This window comes from Rosa chinensis, chromosome 4 (genome assembly GCF_002994745.2).
Source record: "Rosa chinensis cultivar Old Blush chromosome 4, RchiOBHm-V2, whole genome shotgun sequence".
Lineage (NCBI taxonomy): Eukaryota > Viridiplantae > Streptophyta > Magnoliopsida > Rosales > Rosaceae > Rosa > Rosa chinensis.
Window position 1 is genome coordinate 55,475,762 of NC_037091.1, and position 18,638 is coordinate 55,494,399.

General features: G+C 37.7%; 2 protein-coding genes and 1 long non-coding RNA gene across 3 annotated transcripts; all 3 read left to right on the plus strand.

Moving 5' to 3' along the window:
* Positions 1–6,517: 6,517 nt before the first annotated feature.
* On the plus strand, positions 6,518–7,474 carry LOC121052506. Its single transcript, XR_005809269.1, has 2 exons — positions 6,518–7,021; positions 7,250–7,474. It is a non-coding gene; the product is annotated as an uncharacterized LOC121052506 (long non-coding RNA).
* Positions 7,475–10,926: 3,452 nt separating this feature from the next.
* Positions 10,927–14,296, plus strand: LOC112195967 (3-oxoacyl-[acyl-carrier-protein] reductase 4). Its single transcript, XM_024336211.1, has 11 exons — positions 10,927–11,104; positions 11,786–11,931; positions 12,032–12,085; positions 12,221–12,301; positions 12,388–12,433; positions 12,513–12,607; positions 12,692–12,724; positions 12,865–12,999; positions 13,101–13,194; positions 13,312–13,394; positions 13,895–14,296. Exons 1-11 carry the CDS (start codon positions 10,927–10,929, stop codon positions 13,925–13,927), a joined length of 978 nt encoding a protein of 325 aa, XP_024191979.1. The 3' UTR covers positions 13,928–14,296.
* Positions 14,297–14,974: 678 nt separating this feature from the next.
* LOC112197555 (TLC domain-containing protein At5g14285) lies at positions 14,975–16,230 on the plus strand. Its single transcript, XM_024338285.2, has one exon. It carries the CDS (start codon positions 15,230–15,232, stop codon positions 15,965–15,967), a length of 738 nt encoding a protein of 245 aa, XP_024194053.1. The 5' UTR covers positions 14,975–15,229; the 3' UTR covers positions 15,968–16,230.
* The last annotated feature ends 2,408 nt before the right edge of the window (positions 16,231–18,638 follow it).

Sequence of the window (18,638 nt, forward strand, 5' to 3'; positions counted from 1 at the left end):
TATAGAAATTGGTTTTCAATATCTTAAAATGTGATAATGTTACACAATGACCCTAATTTTTCATTCTCGAGTAAAATGCATCAACAATCAAACTAGGGAAAAAAGAAAAGATGGAGTAAAGGAAAATATATGTGATGTTGAAGTACGTATCAATTACTAATATCTTAAAAGTTTTCATGAATCATTTCCAAGCATATGCAAATATATATGCAATGTTAATGTCTCTTGATCTTTCTTGCATCTGTTCGATATTGAATGCCAGATGAACTGTACGTAAGGTGCATTCTCATAATCTCATGTCAGAACGAACCCAGAAGGTCGTGGGAGGGAAAGGCATGCAAAAATCAATCGGTACATGACCCTAATATTGAAGATAATTAATTATGAAGCTTTGGTCATCAAGTAACCGAAGAAATCAAGGGCTGCTGCTAAAACGCTAGTTATATAACAAGCAAAATCAATTGGCAAACTCATTTAAGATTATTTCTTATAAAGTGATGTTATAGTGTAGCATTCATGAAAATAGAGTTCTCGAACGAGCCTTTAATATATCGATCTTAAATGCGGCACATACATAGTACGCCCTAACGATCCTAACTCACCATGGCATATATAGATTGATGGGAATTGGCAGGCCATCCTTCAACAACTAAGTTCGTATACAAAATGCTTGGTTTGGTTCTTAATTCACTACTAGCAAAATGGGCAACTTACACAGATTTTATTCACACAGATTTTTAAAAGTCAGGGATATCTGTGTGAGCTGGTATTACATACAGAAAACCGTGTGAAATGTTTATGAATGGGATCACCCGAGTTTATGAAATAACAATAGCTACATAAATCCGTGTGAAATAACATTATTCACAGATTTCTGTGTGAACGCTAAAAGACTTTATCATTCACTCACATTGTTATCCTTGTGAACAACAATTTACACCGATTTCAGTATACATCAAATTAGTTTACTTAGAAATCATTATTTTTTAATGTTAAATGAATTATAGAGAGACAGTCTTCTGTAGCTGAAACTATCTCATACAGATATCTGTGTGAAGCCCACTTTACACAGATATCTGTGTAAAATATAGAAACGGACATCCGTGTGAACAAAGAACATACATATTGAATTCCGTGTAAACACTTGAAATTGATTTCACAATAATACTTGAGGTACCCACACACGGAAATCAGTGAGAGTTTTAAATTAATCTCACATGGATATCAATGAGAGTTTTGCAAAAAGAATCCCAAGAAAAATCCTTCATCCAGCCGCTGCTCTCCATCCCATCAAATCCTTTATCTAGATTGACCAAAGAAAAATTAATACCAAGAAGACATTTTCTCCTTCTCAAATCTCTCTCCTCCCTTATTGATCAAAGAAACGGATCTCCCTCTCTCCTCAGCCTCATACTTCAGAAAACCCCTTTCTTATCTCTTCTTCTCCTCTCTCTCTGCTACCAGGCTGGGTTCTTTCCTTCGTTCTCTTTTCTCTACTGCGATTCCTCGATAAATTTGGCGGATTTAGCTGCAATGGTGAAGAAAGAGTGGCAGAGGTACTATTTTTCACCATTTTGATTTTGTTTTGGCATATGATTTTATATATATACTTACTTTTCCATTTACATTTTATGGCTTTGCTTGTTTGACATCATTTTCAACATGGAAGGCTCCAATCTACCAAAGGCCCCAACATCCCAGTGACGCAATCTCTCAATTTGTGATCTTCTGGTTTCTGGGTTTTGTGTGGTGGGCTTTTGTTAATTTTCAGTTTGGGTTGTTTCAATTAGTTTCTCTAAGATTTCTCTCTAATCTTGACTAATATATTTCTCTTTAAATAAATTCTGCATGTGAGTTTTGTTGCACAAAGCTGAGGTTAAAGAAGGTTTCTAAGTTGTGGGTTTTGATTACTTTGAAGAAATTAATTTTGGTCGGAGTCTACGTCGCTTAGAATTACAACGTCCCCAACACCGATAAGCTTGCTAAGACCTTCCTCCTAATCGGCAACCTTGAAGACTTATTGGAAGCCCAAGAAAAGGGAGAGAGACGAGATCGAGATCTAGATCGGCACTATGCGTCGTCGTTGATTTAGTTTCTACAGCTTCTTTGAAAGAAAAATTGCAATTGCAGATGTATTTGTATTTTTTTTTATGAGAAGCATATGTATTTGTATTTGTTAGTTAAGATTCAGAATTATTTTTTTTGAATGCCATCACCCTTTCACACAGAAATCTGTGTGAGTTGAGCAACTATTTCACACTGAATGAGATATTAAAATATCAGTTTTATATCACACATATCAAACTTAATTTAATCATGCATGTGGATAGGCAAGTGGGACTCATAAAAAATTTCACACGGACTCTCAAAATAATATGAGAAGAGCATTAGCGCCCCCTCCGAAGGCAACCGAAAAAAATTTCGTGCTTGCACTATAGGTACAGCCTTTTTACCTACTGACATCCGTGTGAAATAGCATTATTTCACACAGATTTAAATCTATAGTTAATTGGTATTTTGCTAGAAGTGATTACTTAAATATGATAGAGAGAAGAAGGCAAAAAAAAAAAAGCAGAAGAAGAAGAAGGTTCATATATAGTGGGTTCATAGTTGTACAATGAAGCAGATTCTATGTCGTTTAGTAAACATCCTTATGACAAAGCATAATCAGATGTACAAATGAAGCAACCAAATCCACTCCAAGTCTCCAACTGTTTACAAATGGCTATGAATGCCTCACTCCAACTCTTACATAATACACAGTTACACACATAAGCTTCACGTAAGTATCCTTCTTTATTTTAAAAACGGAAACTCTATTAAATTTTTTTTTTTAAATGCAGCAAATATAATTAAAAATAACAAGAATGTTGTAACTGTTTAAGGAAAATTGAATTGGGAGAGAATTGAGTCGTGCTTTCATTGATAATATGGGTCTCTTTATATAAAGGATTACAAGACATAGAATCAGAGTTGTACAAGGAAAGATAATCGTACAATTAATTGGATATCTATGAATATCTCCAAGAACATCTCTAATTCAAAACCCTATTACAACTAGGTCAAGTAACCTATAGTTTGGGCCAGACACATATTTTGGATTTACTTAAACACTCCCCCTTGTGTCGCCCAAACGTGGTGCTCCTCTCGTTGCCTCATTAAAAACCTTGTTGAGTAACAAAAACCCAGTGGGATAAAAATAACATCGGTCGAAGGGGAAAAAGAGCACAACACACGTTTCACGTTTCGAGACTATACATGAAGACATCTCCCCCTGATGTCTGCATCTCCCCCCTGATGACTACAATCATGGGAGTTCGGATAACTTCCGCAAATGATACTACCAACATATGTTTCTCGAAAGTGGAATTTAGACAATGACTTAATGAGAAAGCCTGCCACACTGTCCTCAGATTGAACCTAGTTCACTTTGATCTTGAGGAGAGTCTGTTATTGCTGATTATGCTTGGTGTTGTCGCTTTTGGTGTAGCCTTTGCTTCATTTGTTCAAAGTAAGCAGCATTATCCTAAATGCTCGTAAGCTCATCTGTGGTAGACTTCAAACCACAATTATTTCGAACATGCGTAATTATTGATCTAATCCATATACATTTACGAACCAAATCATGAAGAGCAATAATCTCTGCATTGTTCGAAGATATAGCGACTATGGTCTATTCTATAGACCTCCAACATATCATGGTCTTTTACCTATGGTGAACACTTAACCAGTTTGGGAATGACCTTTGTGTGGGTCAGAGAGATACCCAACATCAGCAAAACCTTCCAAAACACATGTCGTTTTGGGATGGGGATAGTGGACGCAGGCCAGTGTTGGCTGCGTTCCTGGTGTGTGATGGGTCCGAATCCATCGTCTCTCTGTAGGGATAGAATAAGCCTATATCAATCGTACATCTCAAGTACTGAAAGAGATCTTTTACACTAATCCAATGGAGTCGCGTTGGTGCAGAGCTATTCCTTAGCTAACAAGTTCACTGCAAATGAGATGTCCAGTTTTGTGCATTGAGCTAAGTACAATAATGCGCCTGTTGTACTTAAGTAAGGCACTTCTGGCTCTAGCACATCTTCACCATCATCCTTTGGACAAAGAATATCCTTTTCAGGATCAAGACTACGGACGATCATGGGGGTGCTTGAAGGCCTGACGTTGTCAAAATGCTTAAGCATCTATCGACACAATGCTCAAATTCCAAACTGAGACATAATCGTGTTCTCCCAAAATTCTTCATCTCAAACTCGGATTTCAAGTGTTCAGCGGTTAACTCTTTAAAGGCTTCCAATGAAGATCATGTCTAATATGAACCGCGATAGAATCCAAAACCTATTATGGAAATGCGTGGGCATATCTCTTCCCAATCAAGCAGTCACTTTAGTGAGCGTTTCAACCTCTTTGTAAAATGCGCTCTGTGGTCTAGAGCCACTTGACTTGAGTAAATGAAGTTCACCATGAACCTTCATGTATATTCTGTATCTAGATCCCCATAGAGATACGTAGTGACCACATTTGTAAGCTGCATGTTCAGTTATTTGGAAACTACCAAACTGACAGGATAGTGGAGTGCAATAACAACCATTACGAGAGAATATGTCTCATCGTAGTCCATTCCAGAGCGTTTTGTGAGAAGCCTTGCGCCATAAGGCCAGAATGTCATATCTTTTTCTCATCAAGCTTTCTAACGAAGACCCATTAGTCAATAAGTTTTATGTTAGGAGGTGTTGTCATCACTTGCTCAAAAAACCTTCATCTTCGTTAGAGAATCCATCTTAATTAACCTGGATCGCATCTTTCCATTTAGGCCAAATTTCTCTACGTTAGCATTCATTCATCAACGGAGCGTGGTTCGATATCATCGGACTCAACAAACTCATGCACAACGAAATGCGCGATTACATCATCAATCATGATGGAGTTTCTATCCCACGTCTCATGTACACTAGTGTAATTTTCATAGAGCTCTATGTTCTCAGGAATAGGTTCTGACGTTGAGGCGTCCCCCAACGATAACCATAATATGGAAGATTCTCATGAGATGAATTTTGAGTCTTGATGATCAAAGGATTGGAATGTGCCAAAGTATCATTCGAACCCACGGGCCTCCCACTCATCCTAGCTAGGGCCATGACCTATAACGCCAGAGTGTCACTCTCTTGCCTACCTCAGTGTAGGGTGGCGTTACGTCCTCTCGTAGGGACGTCTATCCTTGCAGGCATGTTTGCAGCATAATTGTGTAATCTCGTCACTTTAATGGGGATCGAGATGAGACATAGTGAGGACATACCACGACGATTCCTGTCGTGGTTGGTAGGGTTTGAAAGCTACTATTTTAGGGTTTCAGGGTTAGGGCTTCATGCTAATAATGTGTTTAAGGAAAACTGAATTGAGAGAGAATTGAGTCGTGTTTTCATTGATAATAGGGGCCTCTTTATATAGAGAATTGAGTCGTGTTTTCATTTTTTTTTTTTTGAAGAATATCATGTCGATATATATTAATACTCATGTCAATATTAATACTCATGCCAGAAAAGACCATTACATATCCTCCCTCTACCATCTCTGGGTAGATAAAGAGTTTATGGCGAACCACAGTGATACAAAGATTAGATCCGATCATTTGATGGTACCCATGCTCACTTAATTAAGCAAGCCTATAGACTATGAAATAACATAGTAAATAAGCAAGCCTAAAGATAAAAACTTATAAAACAAAGGAAATAGAGTTCCCTAAACAAAGGGAATTATTGTAAAAGACTAACTAAAAACATAAAAAGGACTAGGGTAGAAAACCCTAGCCCACATCACCCAGCCCAAAAAGGCAGTCCCGAGAAGAGAGGCCTGAACTCAGGCCCACATTGTTTGACACCAAATGAACTAATGGTGGGAGAGGTGGAGAGGAGGAGCATGTAGTGATGGTGCCTATCCAATTTTTTAATACATTCACACTTGTTCTCTCAGACGAAAAAACTCTCTCTCTCTCTCTCGGCAGCCATCGACAGAACTCCAGTCCATGGAAACATCCTCTTCCTCTTGATCTCTCTCTCTCTCTCTCTCTCTCTCTCTCTCAGCTTAGCAAATCAGCTGCTTATTGCAAGATTTCAAGAATATCGGCCATGACCTATTATTACGAGTGGTCTCTATATGTGTTTGGCTTCATCTCACTTAGATGGCGAGACTGAAACCTCAGATCTAGACGAAAGGTAAAACAAATTGGTTTTCTTTGTTAGTTTTAGGGAATTGATTCTTTTCCTTATGTTTGCTTGCTTCTTGACTTTGTTTTTAGGCTCTTGCATGTCGGCATATCTAAATTTTGAAGGTTGAATGAACTGTGCCTTTTGTCTTTTTGGTGTCAGAGTTAACTTATTTCTGAGAAAGTTGACAATATTGAATTCACATTCAAGTGACTTTCTTTTATTTTATTTTTTATTTCATACTAGATTTATCCATTTGTCTTTGATATGCACTTCATACTTAGATTTTAATTCTAAGATCTACTTTTTTTGTTTTGCAGCTGGTTCCAGCTCTTGGAAACTCTCCCCCTTCCAAATGTAAGAATGACTACATCTACTCTATTGGAAGTTGAATGTTCTCATGTTAGCCATACTTATAATATTGTGATGGAGATTAAATGGATTTGTCCAACCGCTCCTATTAAACCAATTTCAGGTTTTGGTGGTTTTCCTTCCATTAATTGCTTGTAAGATTCCTATTTCCTTATACTCACATTAATATATTTAGCCTTATGTATTCATCTTGGAATGACATCTTGTGTGGTATTTGTCTTTCACCTATACCGATTGTATTTGTCTCATCATGAGTCGTATTTGTCTTTTACCTATATCGGTATACCAGTTTAGTTGTTTTTCCAAGTTCACAGTACTCTGCCAATATGCACAACGTTATATCTTGTATTCTTTGCTATGGTTCCTTATAAGTTTGGTGAGAAATATTCACGAGCTGTGACTGCAACTGGCTTTCAGGACGTGACGTTCAAATCCTATAATGGGTATGTGGTTCCTTATTTTGTGTTTAGGTTCTTGCAGGCATAAATCTTGCTTTTGTATTTCTGCGCTTATCTATTTCTTTTATAGAAGTTATGATTCATGTTCTTTTCATAAGCCAAAGAGTTGGAGAACATTTAGTATTCCTTTAAATCAGTTGGGATGACTTTGCATATGAATGCTAGAAATGTAAAAGCATGCTTTGATACAAATTTCACTTTTGTCTGGAGTAGTGATCCATGATCCATGAAGATGTAGTGATCCTATGAAAGGAGAAGAAAGGAGAAGATCAAGGCTAAAATTATGAACAGCCAACTATTAGATAGTTTTTATATGGATCGGCTCGATGTTATTTGTATCATGTATTCATGTGGTTTGAGGATTGTTGAGTAGTCCACACCTTATAGTATTGTAGATTTGAAGAAGGTGAAATTTTAATTTTAATTTAATTTTATTTATTTATTTTGAAATATATGGAGTCACCAATAAAAATGGGTGGATAACATGAAGTAGAATAGTAAAATCTTAAGGGAGTCACCAATTCTTATGTTGGTGAGTTGTGGGACCCATTTCATTACTCACTATTATTTTCATCGGTGAGATTCTTGGGTATTTGTCACGCCAGCTAAAGAAACCATTCAATTAATAGTGACAAAACCGTGTCTATTGTTGTTCCACACCAATCATTGGTGTCTATAGAATCAACACACACCATTAAGACCATTCTCAATGGTGTTCTTAGGCCACTTTTGTGGTAGTGTAGTCATGCAATTGTCACAACCAAACTACCAGCCATATCAAAAGGAATCTCGATGTAGCTTTCCAGAAAATGCATGGTACCTACACCGGCATGAACCAAAAGACTGGTAGGTGCATATATGCTTCTCTTTGCTGTGGCTGTGGTCCTCTCCCCGACTCCACTTTTTGATCTAGAATATTTTTTCCATCACAGTGCGTCATCACCGGCCATGAACATAAGTGCTAGCTCGTTCATTTCCTCCTTTTTTTTTACCTCAACGTAACAATCATGTGTATATATGTGCGCATATATGAAGGCCTAGCCTCAACAACCGACCTATTTAAGGTGCAAAAATTTCTTTTTGCAATTTTTTGCTTCATCTTCTACTGAATTAAATATATTCAGAAATTTTGAGAATGAGTATTGATCTCATCTCCCAGATATGCTTAGGTCTATGCACTTTCATGGACTGAGTTTTACCAAATCTCTTTGTTCATAATACTGAAAAAACTAGTTCAAGAGTTTAGTTCATTAAGTTCTTTCAGAACTAGCCTGCATACTGCATTGGTTCACTGGACCAAGTATAGCATGAATGTTTGAAGACCCAGCCTGTACTGGTTCATTTGATTTTGATTCACTAAGTGTAAACCACAGACTGTTCAAATTACTGTTAAGCATGGCTTGAATTTAAGCAAACCAAGAAAGTTAAGAAGGACGAGGGAGTGGACAAGGATGGGGAGACAACATGGTAGATTATTGGCGTCAGCAATAAGGACGGGTAATGAGTTGAGGAGGTAGAGATACGATGGCATGGTGTTGATTCTGACGTATTCATCGGTTGTGTTATAGTTATTGTTGCAGACAAGCTGCTTAATGTTCACATAACTTCGCAGCAGTGTCAACACCAAAACCAGTAATAATAACATCTTCATCTTCATCTTCATCTTCATTTCACACACCAGCTACCCAATTTCGTTTTTGTGTAAGTTGTAAAAGACCAATTAATTAAATGCAATCATCTCTAGAGGACCAATTGATTTATCATCATATCTTCTTCTCTGGTTAAATTTTCAGTTGGTCCATCAAGTTTTAATCAAACATTTTCATTTCGAACACCACAGTACAAAACCAGTTTCTTCTTTTTCTGTTTTTTTTTTTTTTTTTTTTTTTTTTCAATAGGAAGAAAGGGAACCAGTTTCTTCTTAGTGGCCATGATAGAGTGTTAGAGGTAATAAGGGCCATGCCATCTGGTCTTGACGGCAGTAGTTTCAAGTTGGTCGCCGAAGGTAGAAAGGGCTGGTGCAAATTGAAAAAAAAAGGAGGTGTAGAGAGACACCAATAACGGGGATAAAATTGGAAAATTTTGAGAAAAAATTCAGTGGAGGTGTAAGTAACAATTTAGAGATATGAATAGAAGCTCTCGAGGATTAAACTTGATGTATCTATATAAAATGGACATTGTCATTAATGACACGTTTACTTACTTGAAATGGAAAATAATCATGAATCGGGACAACTGGAATGGGAGAAGAAAGAAATCGGTATTGATTCCGGAGGATTTGATTCCTAAACCCATCTCCCCCATTCGTGATCAAATTCCTGAGTATTTAGGAATTGATTCCTGATAAGGAGGTGGGACTATACCAATTTCGATTCCTTCATGTGTTAGTATACACACGAATATTCTGAGTGCTAGATTTGTGAATGCCATATAAATTCTAGATATCTTGGATATTGATTGAGAACATGGCCTCAAAGCCAAACCATCATGAATGCTCATATTCTAGTTGTACTAACGACAATTTTCTATTTAACTTGGAATTATGATCTTTGGATTGAGTGCTAGATTTGTGAATACCATATAAATTCTAGATATCTTGGATATTGATTGAGAACATGGCCTCACACCGACGGTGCAAACGATCCAATACTTATAAGATGATCTCAACTCTTGATATTTATAATTAATATTTTTATTAATAACTTAAGAGTGTATTTAATATAATCTAACTATCCATTTATGTCGGTGCAAGTGCACGTTAGTGCACTGAATCCTCCCCCTTGAGAACATGGCCTCAAAGCCAAACCATCATGAATGCTCATATCTGTCACCAGCTTGCCATAAACTCAAGATGTCAAAAGTTTGGTTTCGGCTATGCATCTGCTTGATTGGAGAATTGAGGATGAAAGATTTGTTTTACAGCAAGATTAAATAGGTTTAAGGGTAGACAAACTCAAAGTGGTAGCCAGACTGAAGAATTAGACTCGTTTCAGCTCAAAATGCAGAAGAAAGTATGCATCCTCCTTAAGTAGCAACCAATGTGAAGAATGAAATTTTAAGACTTCGAGCATTGCCTGCCATGCCAGTATCAAAGAGTGTTGGTAAGGAATCAGTTCAATTCATGTCACCCTAATTAGTCAAAGTGATGTTGGAGACATAAGGAAACTTCTTATGCGTCTATCTATTGTCACGTGTAATGAAGTATTTATACAAATGTGTAACACATACAAGTGCAATGATTTAGGCACGCTTCAAGGCGTAAAAAGCGTGAAATTTTTTTGAAATTGTGTCTTTTTCGCTAGTGAGGCTCAAAGATGTTTTTCAAGGTGTGTAAGGTAAACTTAAAAGATATCCTGAAAGCCCAAAGTCCCAAACGACGTCATTTTGGCCCATTTGTTTAAAAACCACAAAGGTTGTTTTAGTTGTTACACTACGTCCCTTAAATGACTTTAATTTTAGCTCGTACAGCGAACCGGGTCGGATTTTTTCTTTAATTGGAAAAAGAAACCGGTTCAGATTTCAGTTGAGCTGACTACCTACTTATCCTTCAACATCAATACCAAAATCCCACAAAACCCCTCACAGTATCCTCAATTTCACCACTCTGCCCCTCCTTCTCATCCTCCTCAACCCTCAATAATGGCTGCATGGTAATTAAACCCAACTCCAGCCCCACTCACTGACCGAACCGAACCTCCACATCCCACCTGGTTCTTTTCAACAGCTCAGAGTTTAGTCGCTTCGTTTCCATCGCCACTCCAAATTAGTCTCCGGAGTTCTCAAAGCCGCGCAACACAGATATCAAAGTAAATTCGTCTTCCCCTTTTTTATAAAACCCCAAACGCATTTTCTTGGCTTCACTTCTCCATTCGCATTACTCCAATTCTCTAATGGCTTCCATTGCTGCATCGAACGTCGTCTCTTTGAAGCCCGCCGGAATCAAATTCGGAGCCGCCGGCGATGCCAGGGCTTGCCATTTGAAGCAGTGGTCTCCGGTTTCGAGTACGGTTGGATCGGGCCGGACCATTGGCCTTCAGTACAGATCCAAGAGCTCCTTCACTTCCTCCGGTGAGTAAATTTGAATTTCACTATCGAAACGTTTCGTTCAGTTCTGTTCTGTTTTGTTCGTACATCTGCAGTTACTAAACGTTTCGATATGTGATGATGTATTTGCATCTGGATGTTGAGATTTGAAATGTAGAGTAGTAAGCAGTTCATAAACTTGTAACAATGAAATTGAGAAGTGATCGACCTTCGGAAGAAGTGAATTGTGTAAATTGATGCATTTTACTACCGAAATGTTTCGTTCTTTATGCGTTCTCATTTGAATGTGGATTAAGCGGGTATAAGATTTGAATTAATCAGCGAAACGTTTCAATGAGAAATGAATGATGCATTTTTTGGCTTTGAATGTTGAGATTTGGAATGTAGAGTAGAAAGCAGTTCGTTAATCCTTGTGTTATGTAGTGATTATTGAAAAGTGATCCACCTTAAAAAAAAATTGGAATGTGTAATTTGATTTTGTCATGCATTTGCATTTGAATGTGGATTGAGCGGGTATTAGGTTTGAGAATTAATCTTCAAAATGTTTTGATGTGTAAAGATGCATGTACCTTTGAATGTTTGATAGGGGATTTGGAATGTAGGCTAGAATGCTGTTCGTTGCGCTTTGTAATAAATAAATTTGAAAGTGATCCACCTTTAAAAAACTTGAAATCTGTAAATTGATGCTGATGATGGGAATTACAGGTGGTGTGAGGGCTCAGGTGGCCACGCTTGAACAATCAAGTACAGGAGCAGTCCAAAATGTGGAGGCTCCTGTTGTGGTGGTGACTGGAGCTTCTAGAGGCATTGGCAAAGCCATTGCTCTGGCTTTGGGCAAAGCTGGTTGCAAGGTTAGTCCTAGACTAGTCAGTACTCAGTGAGTAGTATAAAATGTTCATTTCTGATTAGGTTTTGATTTATGATGGATGGAATTGATGATTGTGCATGCAGGTTCTTGTTAATTATGCTAGGTCGTCAAAGGAGGCCGAAGAGGTTGCCAAAGAGGTAATGTAGAATCATCCATTCAAATCATATTAGTATGTCTTACTGAAGTGAACATTGTTATCCTGAATTCGCGTGTGTGGCATGCTTGTTGGTTTATGTAGAAGTGATAACCCATTTGGTTGTGTTTTTTTGTAGATTGAGGCAGTTGGCGGACAAGCTCTTACTTTTGGAGGAGATGTTTCAAAAGAAGCAGATGTTGAAGTGATGCTCAAAACTGTGAGTAAATGTCCATTCTCATAATTAATTGGGTTGAATGACGTCATTATGCTAATTGCGGTATGCTCACGGTTTGAAATCTGCAGGCAGTTGATGCTTGGGGAACTGTTGATATACTGATCAACAATGCAGGTTATTACAGGCTTCAACTCCTTTTGTATGGTTCTCCAAAATAAAATTTGGACCTATAACTTTTCTACCATGGTTTCAGGAATTACTAGAGATGGTCTGTTGATGAGAATGAAGTTAAAGCAATGGCAGGATGTCATTGACCTAAATCTTACTGGTGTATATTTATGTACCCAGGTGTGTGTTTTTGAATTTTAATTTCATCACAATGTGATTCGATTTCCACATTAAACTGAAATATTTCATTTTTTTTTCCCTCAGGCAGCAGCCAAAATTATGATGAAGAAGAAGAAGGTAAATATCATACCTATTATTGCTAGCTGGTTACCGAAGTTTCAGTCATTGAGAAAATTGACTTTGGCAATTTTTTTATTTTCACACTTCACATACAAAGAAAAATTTTACTTATCTCAGTTTTATGGTGATTTATGCAGGGAAGGATCATCAATATAGCATCGGTTGTTGGTTTAGTTGGCAATGTTGGACAAGCCAACTATAGTGCTGCAAAAGCAGGAGTAATTGGCCTGACAAAGACTGTTGCTAAGGAGTATTCGAGCAGAAACATCAATGTGAGTGTTTCAAAATCTTACATCTGTTCTATGATCAAACACATCCCAAGATAGTACAAGGCTAGTTGATGGAGTAGTCATAAACAATTAATTATTTTCAGGTTAATGCTGTTGCCCCCGGCTTTATTGCATCGGATATGACTGCTGAGCTAGGGGCTGACCTTGAGAAGAAAATTTTACAGACCATCCCCTTAGGTGAGGCTGGAGGAAGTTCTGCTTATATTTTGTTAGTAGCTTTCAAGGATATTTGATAATTACTTGTTAGAATTATTTTGTAAATGAAATATGTGGTTGTGGTGGTTGTGACTACAGGAAGATATGGTCAACCTGAAGAGATTGCTGGACTGGTGGAATTCTTGGCCCTTAGTCCTGCAGCCAGCTACATGACTGGACAGGTATCAATTATTTTTTTGTTCCTTTCGTTATTTTAATACAAGTTTCTTGGAATTAAATGGTGAGTTGTTGAGCTATATATAGTTGAGTTGAGGACAAAGTTATAATTATCCAAAATGTGAACAGTCATGGTTCATGAAATGGGAATAGTAAAGGTATTGATCTTACCCTGGACATGGAACAATGGGCTTAATCTGGACTTCTGGACTGAAGTCTGTCGAGCCTTCATAAATTATTTAACTTTATTTCAATTATGATGAAAAACCCAACTGTTATTATAGTTTTAGTGGTCATCTTTCCCTCCATAAACTATAGTACAATAGAGTAAGGATGTGTCTGGATTACCAAAACTAGCATATTTTTGGATCATCCAGACTTTGCTATAATGAGTGAAGCAGTGTTGGTGTCATAACTTTATCCTTCCTGGTCTTTCCTTGTGTGTCATTTCACGACTTATCTTCTCCAATTCTTTGTCATTGACCATAAATTGCTCGTCTTGCAGGTACTCACCATTGATGGAGGGATGGTAATGTAGGGCCACTATCCTGCTCACCTCAAAGAGTGGATTAGAGCTTGGACTATGGAACGTAATCACAGGATTCAACTGGGTTTGGACGGATCGTGTAGAAGCTCGTATTACAAGTTCTTGCAGGTAGTTCAATAATAAATAATCCAGCAAGTTTTGAGATAGAATTTGAGTTTAGCTTGTCAATGAAAAGATGTCTACGATGACCTCTTCTAGAACGTGTTTGCTAAAATGGAAATGTAGTTTCAGTCAAACTCAGACCGCTAATGACAGCATTATATTGAATTTAGAGGACATAAAGTACACGCTCGATGTTCCATTGGAACTACTCACATGGATGGATGAATGGTTCAAATTATGTAACTTTCTTCTTTTTTATCTCTTTCTTTTTCGTTTTCTTATCCATTATCGAATATTGATCATATAGAATATGTTCCCGTAGATAAAAGGAGTACATGGTTTTTCCCTGAAGGCTCTTGTGCTTTTAGATCACGCATGGTTAGGAAAGAAAAAAAACCTGAAAAGTTGTCCTTAATTTTCTTTTCCTTGCCTTTGAAAAAATAAAAAATAAAAAATCTTTTCCTTGTCTTATCAGCAATTTAAGCCAGGTTGGAGCTCTCAGTCGTGTTCTTATTTTCTTCTGGTCTATAATTCGTGTGGAAGGTGTTCTCTCCCTAAAAAAACTCTCAACAAATTTCAATGATTGTTAGAACCCTAAATATAGAAGCAAGGAATAATCCTTCTTTGTAAGCATAAAATCATTACGTGTGGAATACCAAAATAGATATTCCGAATATCCCACCCATTTATTCCACATGTCTCATGAAACATGTCCAAATTTAAATTTGCTTGAAGCAGTGAATTAGAAACACCCATATCTTATTCATTTTTTTCACTCCTATATCCAAACTCGAATTGGTTTAATACAATTACGGTTGGGATTAGAATTAGGACTAGGATTATGATTAGGAGTCCCATTTTGTTCATACATGGGTCTACCCTGGAGTCTCTATTCATCACTAAAACTTAGAACAAAGTTAGGCTGACGAATAGGCTTATAGCATTATTGGTCAATAATAATATCTTGTGGTGCTGGTCCCCTTGATTTCATTATACTTTTCGTCCACCTCCTCCAACTTTAAAGCTTTCACATTCCCAGTTTTAAAAGCAGGTAACCTATCTATCTCTTCACAATTCCTCTACCTCTACCTCTCTATCTGGTTTAACTGCAACCACTTCTCCCTTCTCTGAAATCTGAATTTGGAACCTTCATCTTCTCTCTGACTCTTCCTCTAGCTGGTTTTAGCTTTCATGGAGACCCCAGTTCTTTTCACCCCAACACTCCCCACATTCTTCACCATGTTCTTGCTCATCTATCTCTTCGCTAGATTCGTGCTTTTTCGAAGCTGGGGTCCCAAACATAGGCCAGAAGCTTCCAGCTGTGTAATATCTCTAGCTCATAGCACTCCTGCAGTTTTCATGGCGATCCATGCACTAATTCATAGCCAGACAACTTCCATTTTCGCCTCCCACAACACAGCTTTCGAAAACACTGTGCTTGAATACAGCATAGCTTACTTCTTGGTTGACCTTCTTCACTACTTGCTCTTCTTCCCTTCTGAAGTCCTCTTCATTCTTCACCACCTGGCCACACTGTACGTGTTTTTGACTTGCCGCTATGTGGTTCATCATGGGGCTTATGCCATCATCGTGCTTCTTTTTCTTGCTGAGATCACCAGCGGTTGCCAGAACGTGTGGACACTTGCGAGTTTTCAAAGGGATGATTCGGCTTCTGCTGCAAAACTGTATGACTTCTTGTCTCCTCGGTTTTATGCTTTTTACACTGTTTTTAGAGGGGTTCTGGGGCCTCTGTTTATGTTTAAGATGGGGTTGTTCTATGCGAGTGGGGTGGCCGGAGAAGAAGTTCCGACATGGGCGTGGGTTTCTTGGATGGTTGTGATTGTAATAGCTATCTGTGTTAGCATATTGTGGGTTTTGAGTCATTGGAAAGATTGGTACAGAGACAAAGTTCAGAAGAAAGAGAGGTAGAGTTGCCTCTGGTGCTTTCCCTTTTGTTCATAGTAAAAGGATAAGATCATGTATTGTTTGTAATGTAGAATTAGATTAGGGTCTTTATGGAGAAGGTTCCTGATTGACCATTCAGGGTCTCACATTAACGATATATATACATGAATTTGATCATAGTGAATCTGGTTGAGGATACAAGTCATTACATCAAGTATAGGAATCTGTTGTGAATGTATTAGATTTTAACCAAATAACAGAATAAAGTTTGACACCTAGAATCTGCATCCGTTTATATACAGTTTACACAAATTCAATGTTTAAGCATACAGCATAGACAAGCTTGATTTTTAAGCACAGATTCAATGTCTAAGCACAAAAGTTCATCCTCCTTTTCCATCTGCCGATCTTTCCAGATTGACACAGATGCTGATACGCATTTGACTGGCAGCTGAACCAATCAAAGTTTCTGTTAAAACTTTGCTTGGTGACATTCAGCATCTCCTTTTTTAACATCTCAGAGTTGCAAAAGTTGAAACCTACTCTCCATTGGTACGACACTCGCCATTCTATGTGATCTGTGAAAACTTGCTGTCATATTGATATTGGGATAGACATTTACCTTTACAAAAATACTTATCAGGGTACCTAGATTGATTATGCATGTCTGGGACTAATTAGATGTGTGGAGCTTTTGGGGGAAGTGAAGATTCCAATGGAATTATGGTGGTGGATATTTTATCTGTTCCCGGAAAATTGCAAAAGAGATTTAGATCTTGTCTCTGGATAATCTACTAGGGGTGGACTTCATGAACCCCACAATGCAGAGCAAAGGGAGGCTCGAACTTGGACAATAACACATTTGATCTATTCTTCCTAGCCGCACAGGTAAATGTAGATTGTTTAGTTTTTGCAGAATGCATATGTGACCTCAAACATGAGAGGAGCAGAACCCAATTAAGCTCTCAAATTTAAACTTTGCTTCAAGTTTTCGAGAGCTAGGTTGGATTTTGTTTCCAGTCTGCACGCCCAACATCACATGTGCAGTCTCCAAAAACTAATTGGACACACACATTTACAGCTCGAAGAAGAAAAGACTAATAATTATCCTAAATCAAAACCTCCCATATTGCTTTCCTGCATTCTGGGGTTCATGATATCAGCCGCTAAACCAATGCCACCTGCAACAACTACTAGTGGTGTCAGGGAAGATATAAAGTTTGGGTTGGTTAGGTGTTTGAGTTCTTTTATGGTGGTTAAAGGTGGGCACGATTGGCATGGGACATCACACCTCTTATTTCAGCCTATTCACAACCCTTGCATGCACTACCAAACCCTAATCCCGTCCTTTGCATTGCTTCTCTACCTTCCAAACAGATGCACCAGCTAGGGTTCTCCCTGTCTCTAATTAATTAAGTTTACAAAAGAACAACCCTGCAAAACTCAAAAAATCCAAAACCTCTCAACAGAACCAGTCCTACTAGCTAGCTAGACTAACCCCTTAAAAGTTCAACATATATCACAGCCCCCAAAAAGAGGCCATTGCGCCTACTAAAAACACAATAGCAGATGCAGCTGCAGCTTGTACTAGTCCAAATACTAGGATGGCTTGGACTGCTCCCTGCTTGCGTTTGGAAGTATTGAGGTCTAGGGTTGTGATTTTAATAGCTATCAGTGTTACTATATTGTGGATTTTGGATGATTGAAAAGATACAGAGATAGAGTGCTGAAGAAAGAGGTAGAGTATGTGGTGCTTTTCCCATTTGTTAATCCTTTCTGTTTATGTGGTATAAACCTTATACTTCTAGATAAGATAATTTATTTCTTGAATTACCTCTGATGTATCATTGGATAGGCTGGTGTTCATGGGGAAGGTTTCAAATTGATCATTCAGGGTCTCACATTGACTATATACATGAGCTTATACTATTCTTGGACTCACAACAATGAATCTGGTTGATCTTAGTCATTACAACAAGTATTGAAATCTATTTTTGATGGAATACAATAAACCTTAAACAAAACACAGAATAAATTTGAAATTAGAATCTGAATCTGTTCAGATAAAGCAAGTTACACAAATTCAATATCTGAATGCCATAATAGTTAAGCTCCCTCTTTCTCCCTTTACCAGTCTTCCCAAATTGACACAGATGCATTTAAAGGGCACCTGGAACCAAAGCAAAATTTCTGTTACATTTGCTTGGTGACATTCAGCGTCTTAATGATTTTAATATCTCATGGTGACAAGATCTAAAACTGATTTCATTGGGGTGGCAACAGTCATCTTAATTGCTTTGACATTGAAAATTTGAAATTGGTATGAACATGTACCTTCATGAAATACTCCATTTCTGACAGTAGGATTAGAATTCATGTCTGGGATCAATTAGTGCTTCTGGAGCAAGTGCACAATCCAATGGAGTTCTGTTGGTGGAAATAGAGGATAAAAACTGTTTCCAGAAAATTGCAAAAGAAATTTAGAGCTTTAGATTGTAAAGTACTTCTCCACCATACAGACTTATATATACTAACAACAGATCATTAAGTTGCCAAATTCATCGGATCATATATATTGATCTTCATTGTACGTTTTTCTGTTAAAGTGGATGATGATGAAGAACCATGACAATACGTTCATAGCATCACGTCATACAGGACTTCTCTATGGATGATGATCCATATCAATGACTGA

What these genes read in the sequence shown, in the direction of transcription:
- LOC112195967 (XM_024336211.1), top strand. Translation starts at nt 10,927, where the DNA reads ATGGCTTCCATTGCTGCATCGAACGTCGTCTCTTTGAAGCCCGCCGGA. An exon ending in TGGGCAAAGCTGGTTGCAAG is followed by an intron (nt 11,932 to 12,031) that starts GTTAGTCCTAGA and finishes TTGTGCATGCAG; the next exon opens with GTTCTTGTTAATTATGCTAG. An exon ending in GTGTATATTTATGTACCCAG is followed by an intron (nt 12,608 to 12,691) that starts GTGTGTGTTTTT and finishes TTTTTCCCTCAG; the next exon opens with GCAGCAGCCAAAATTATGAT.
- LOC112197555 (XM_024338285.2), top strand. Translation starts at nt 15,230, where the DNA reads ATGGAGACCCCAGTTCTTTTCACCCCAACACTCCCCACATTCTTCACC.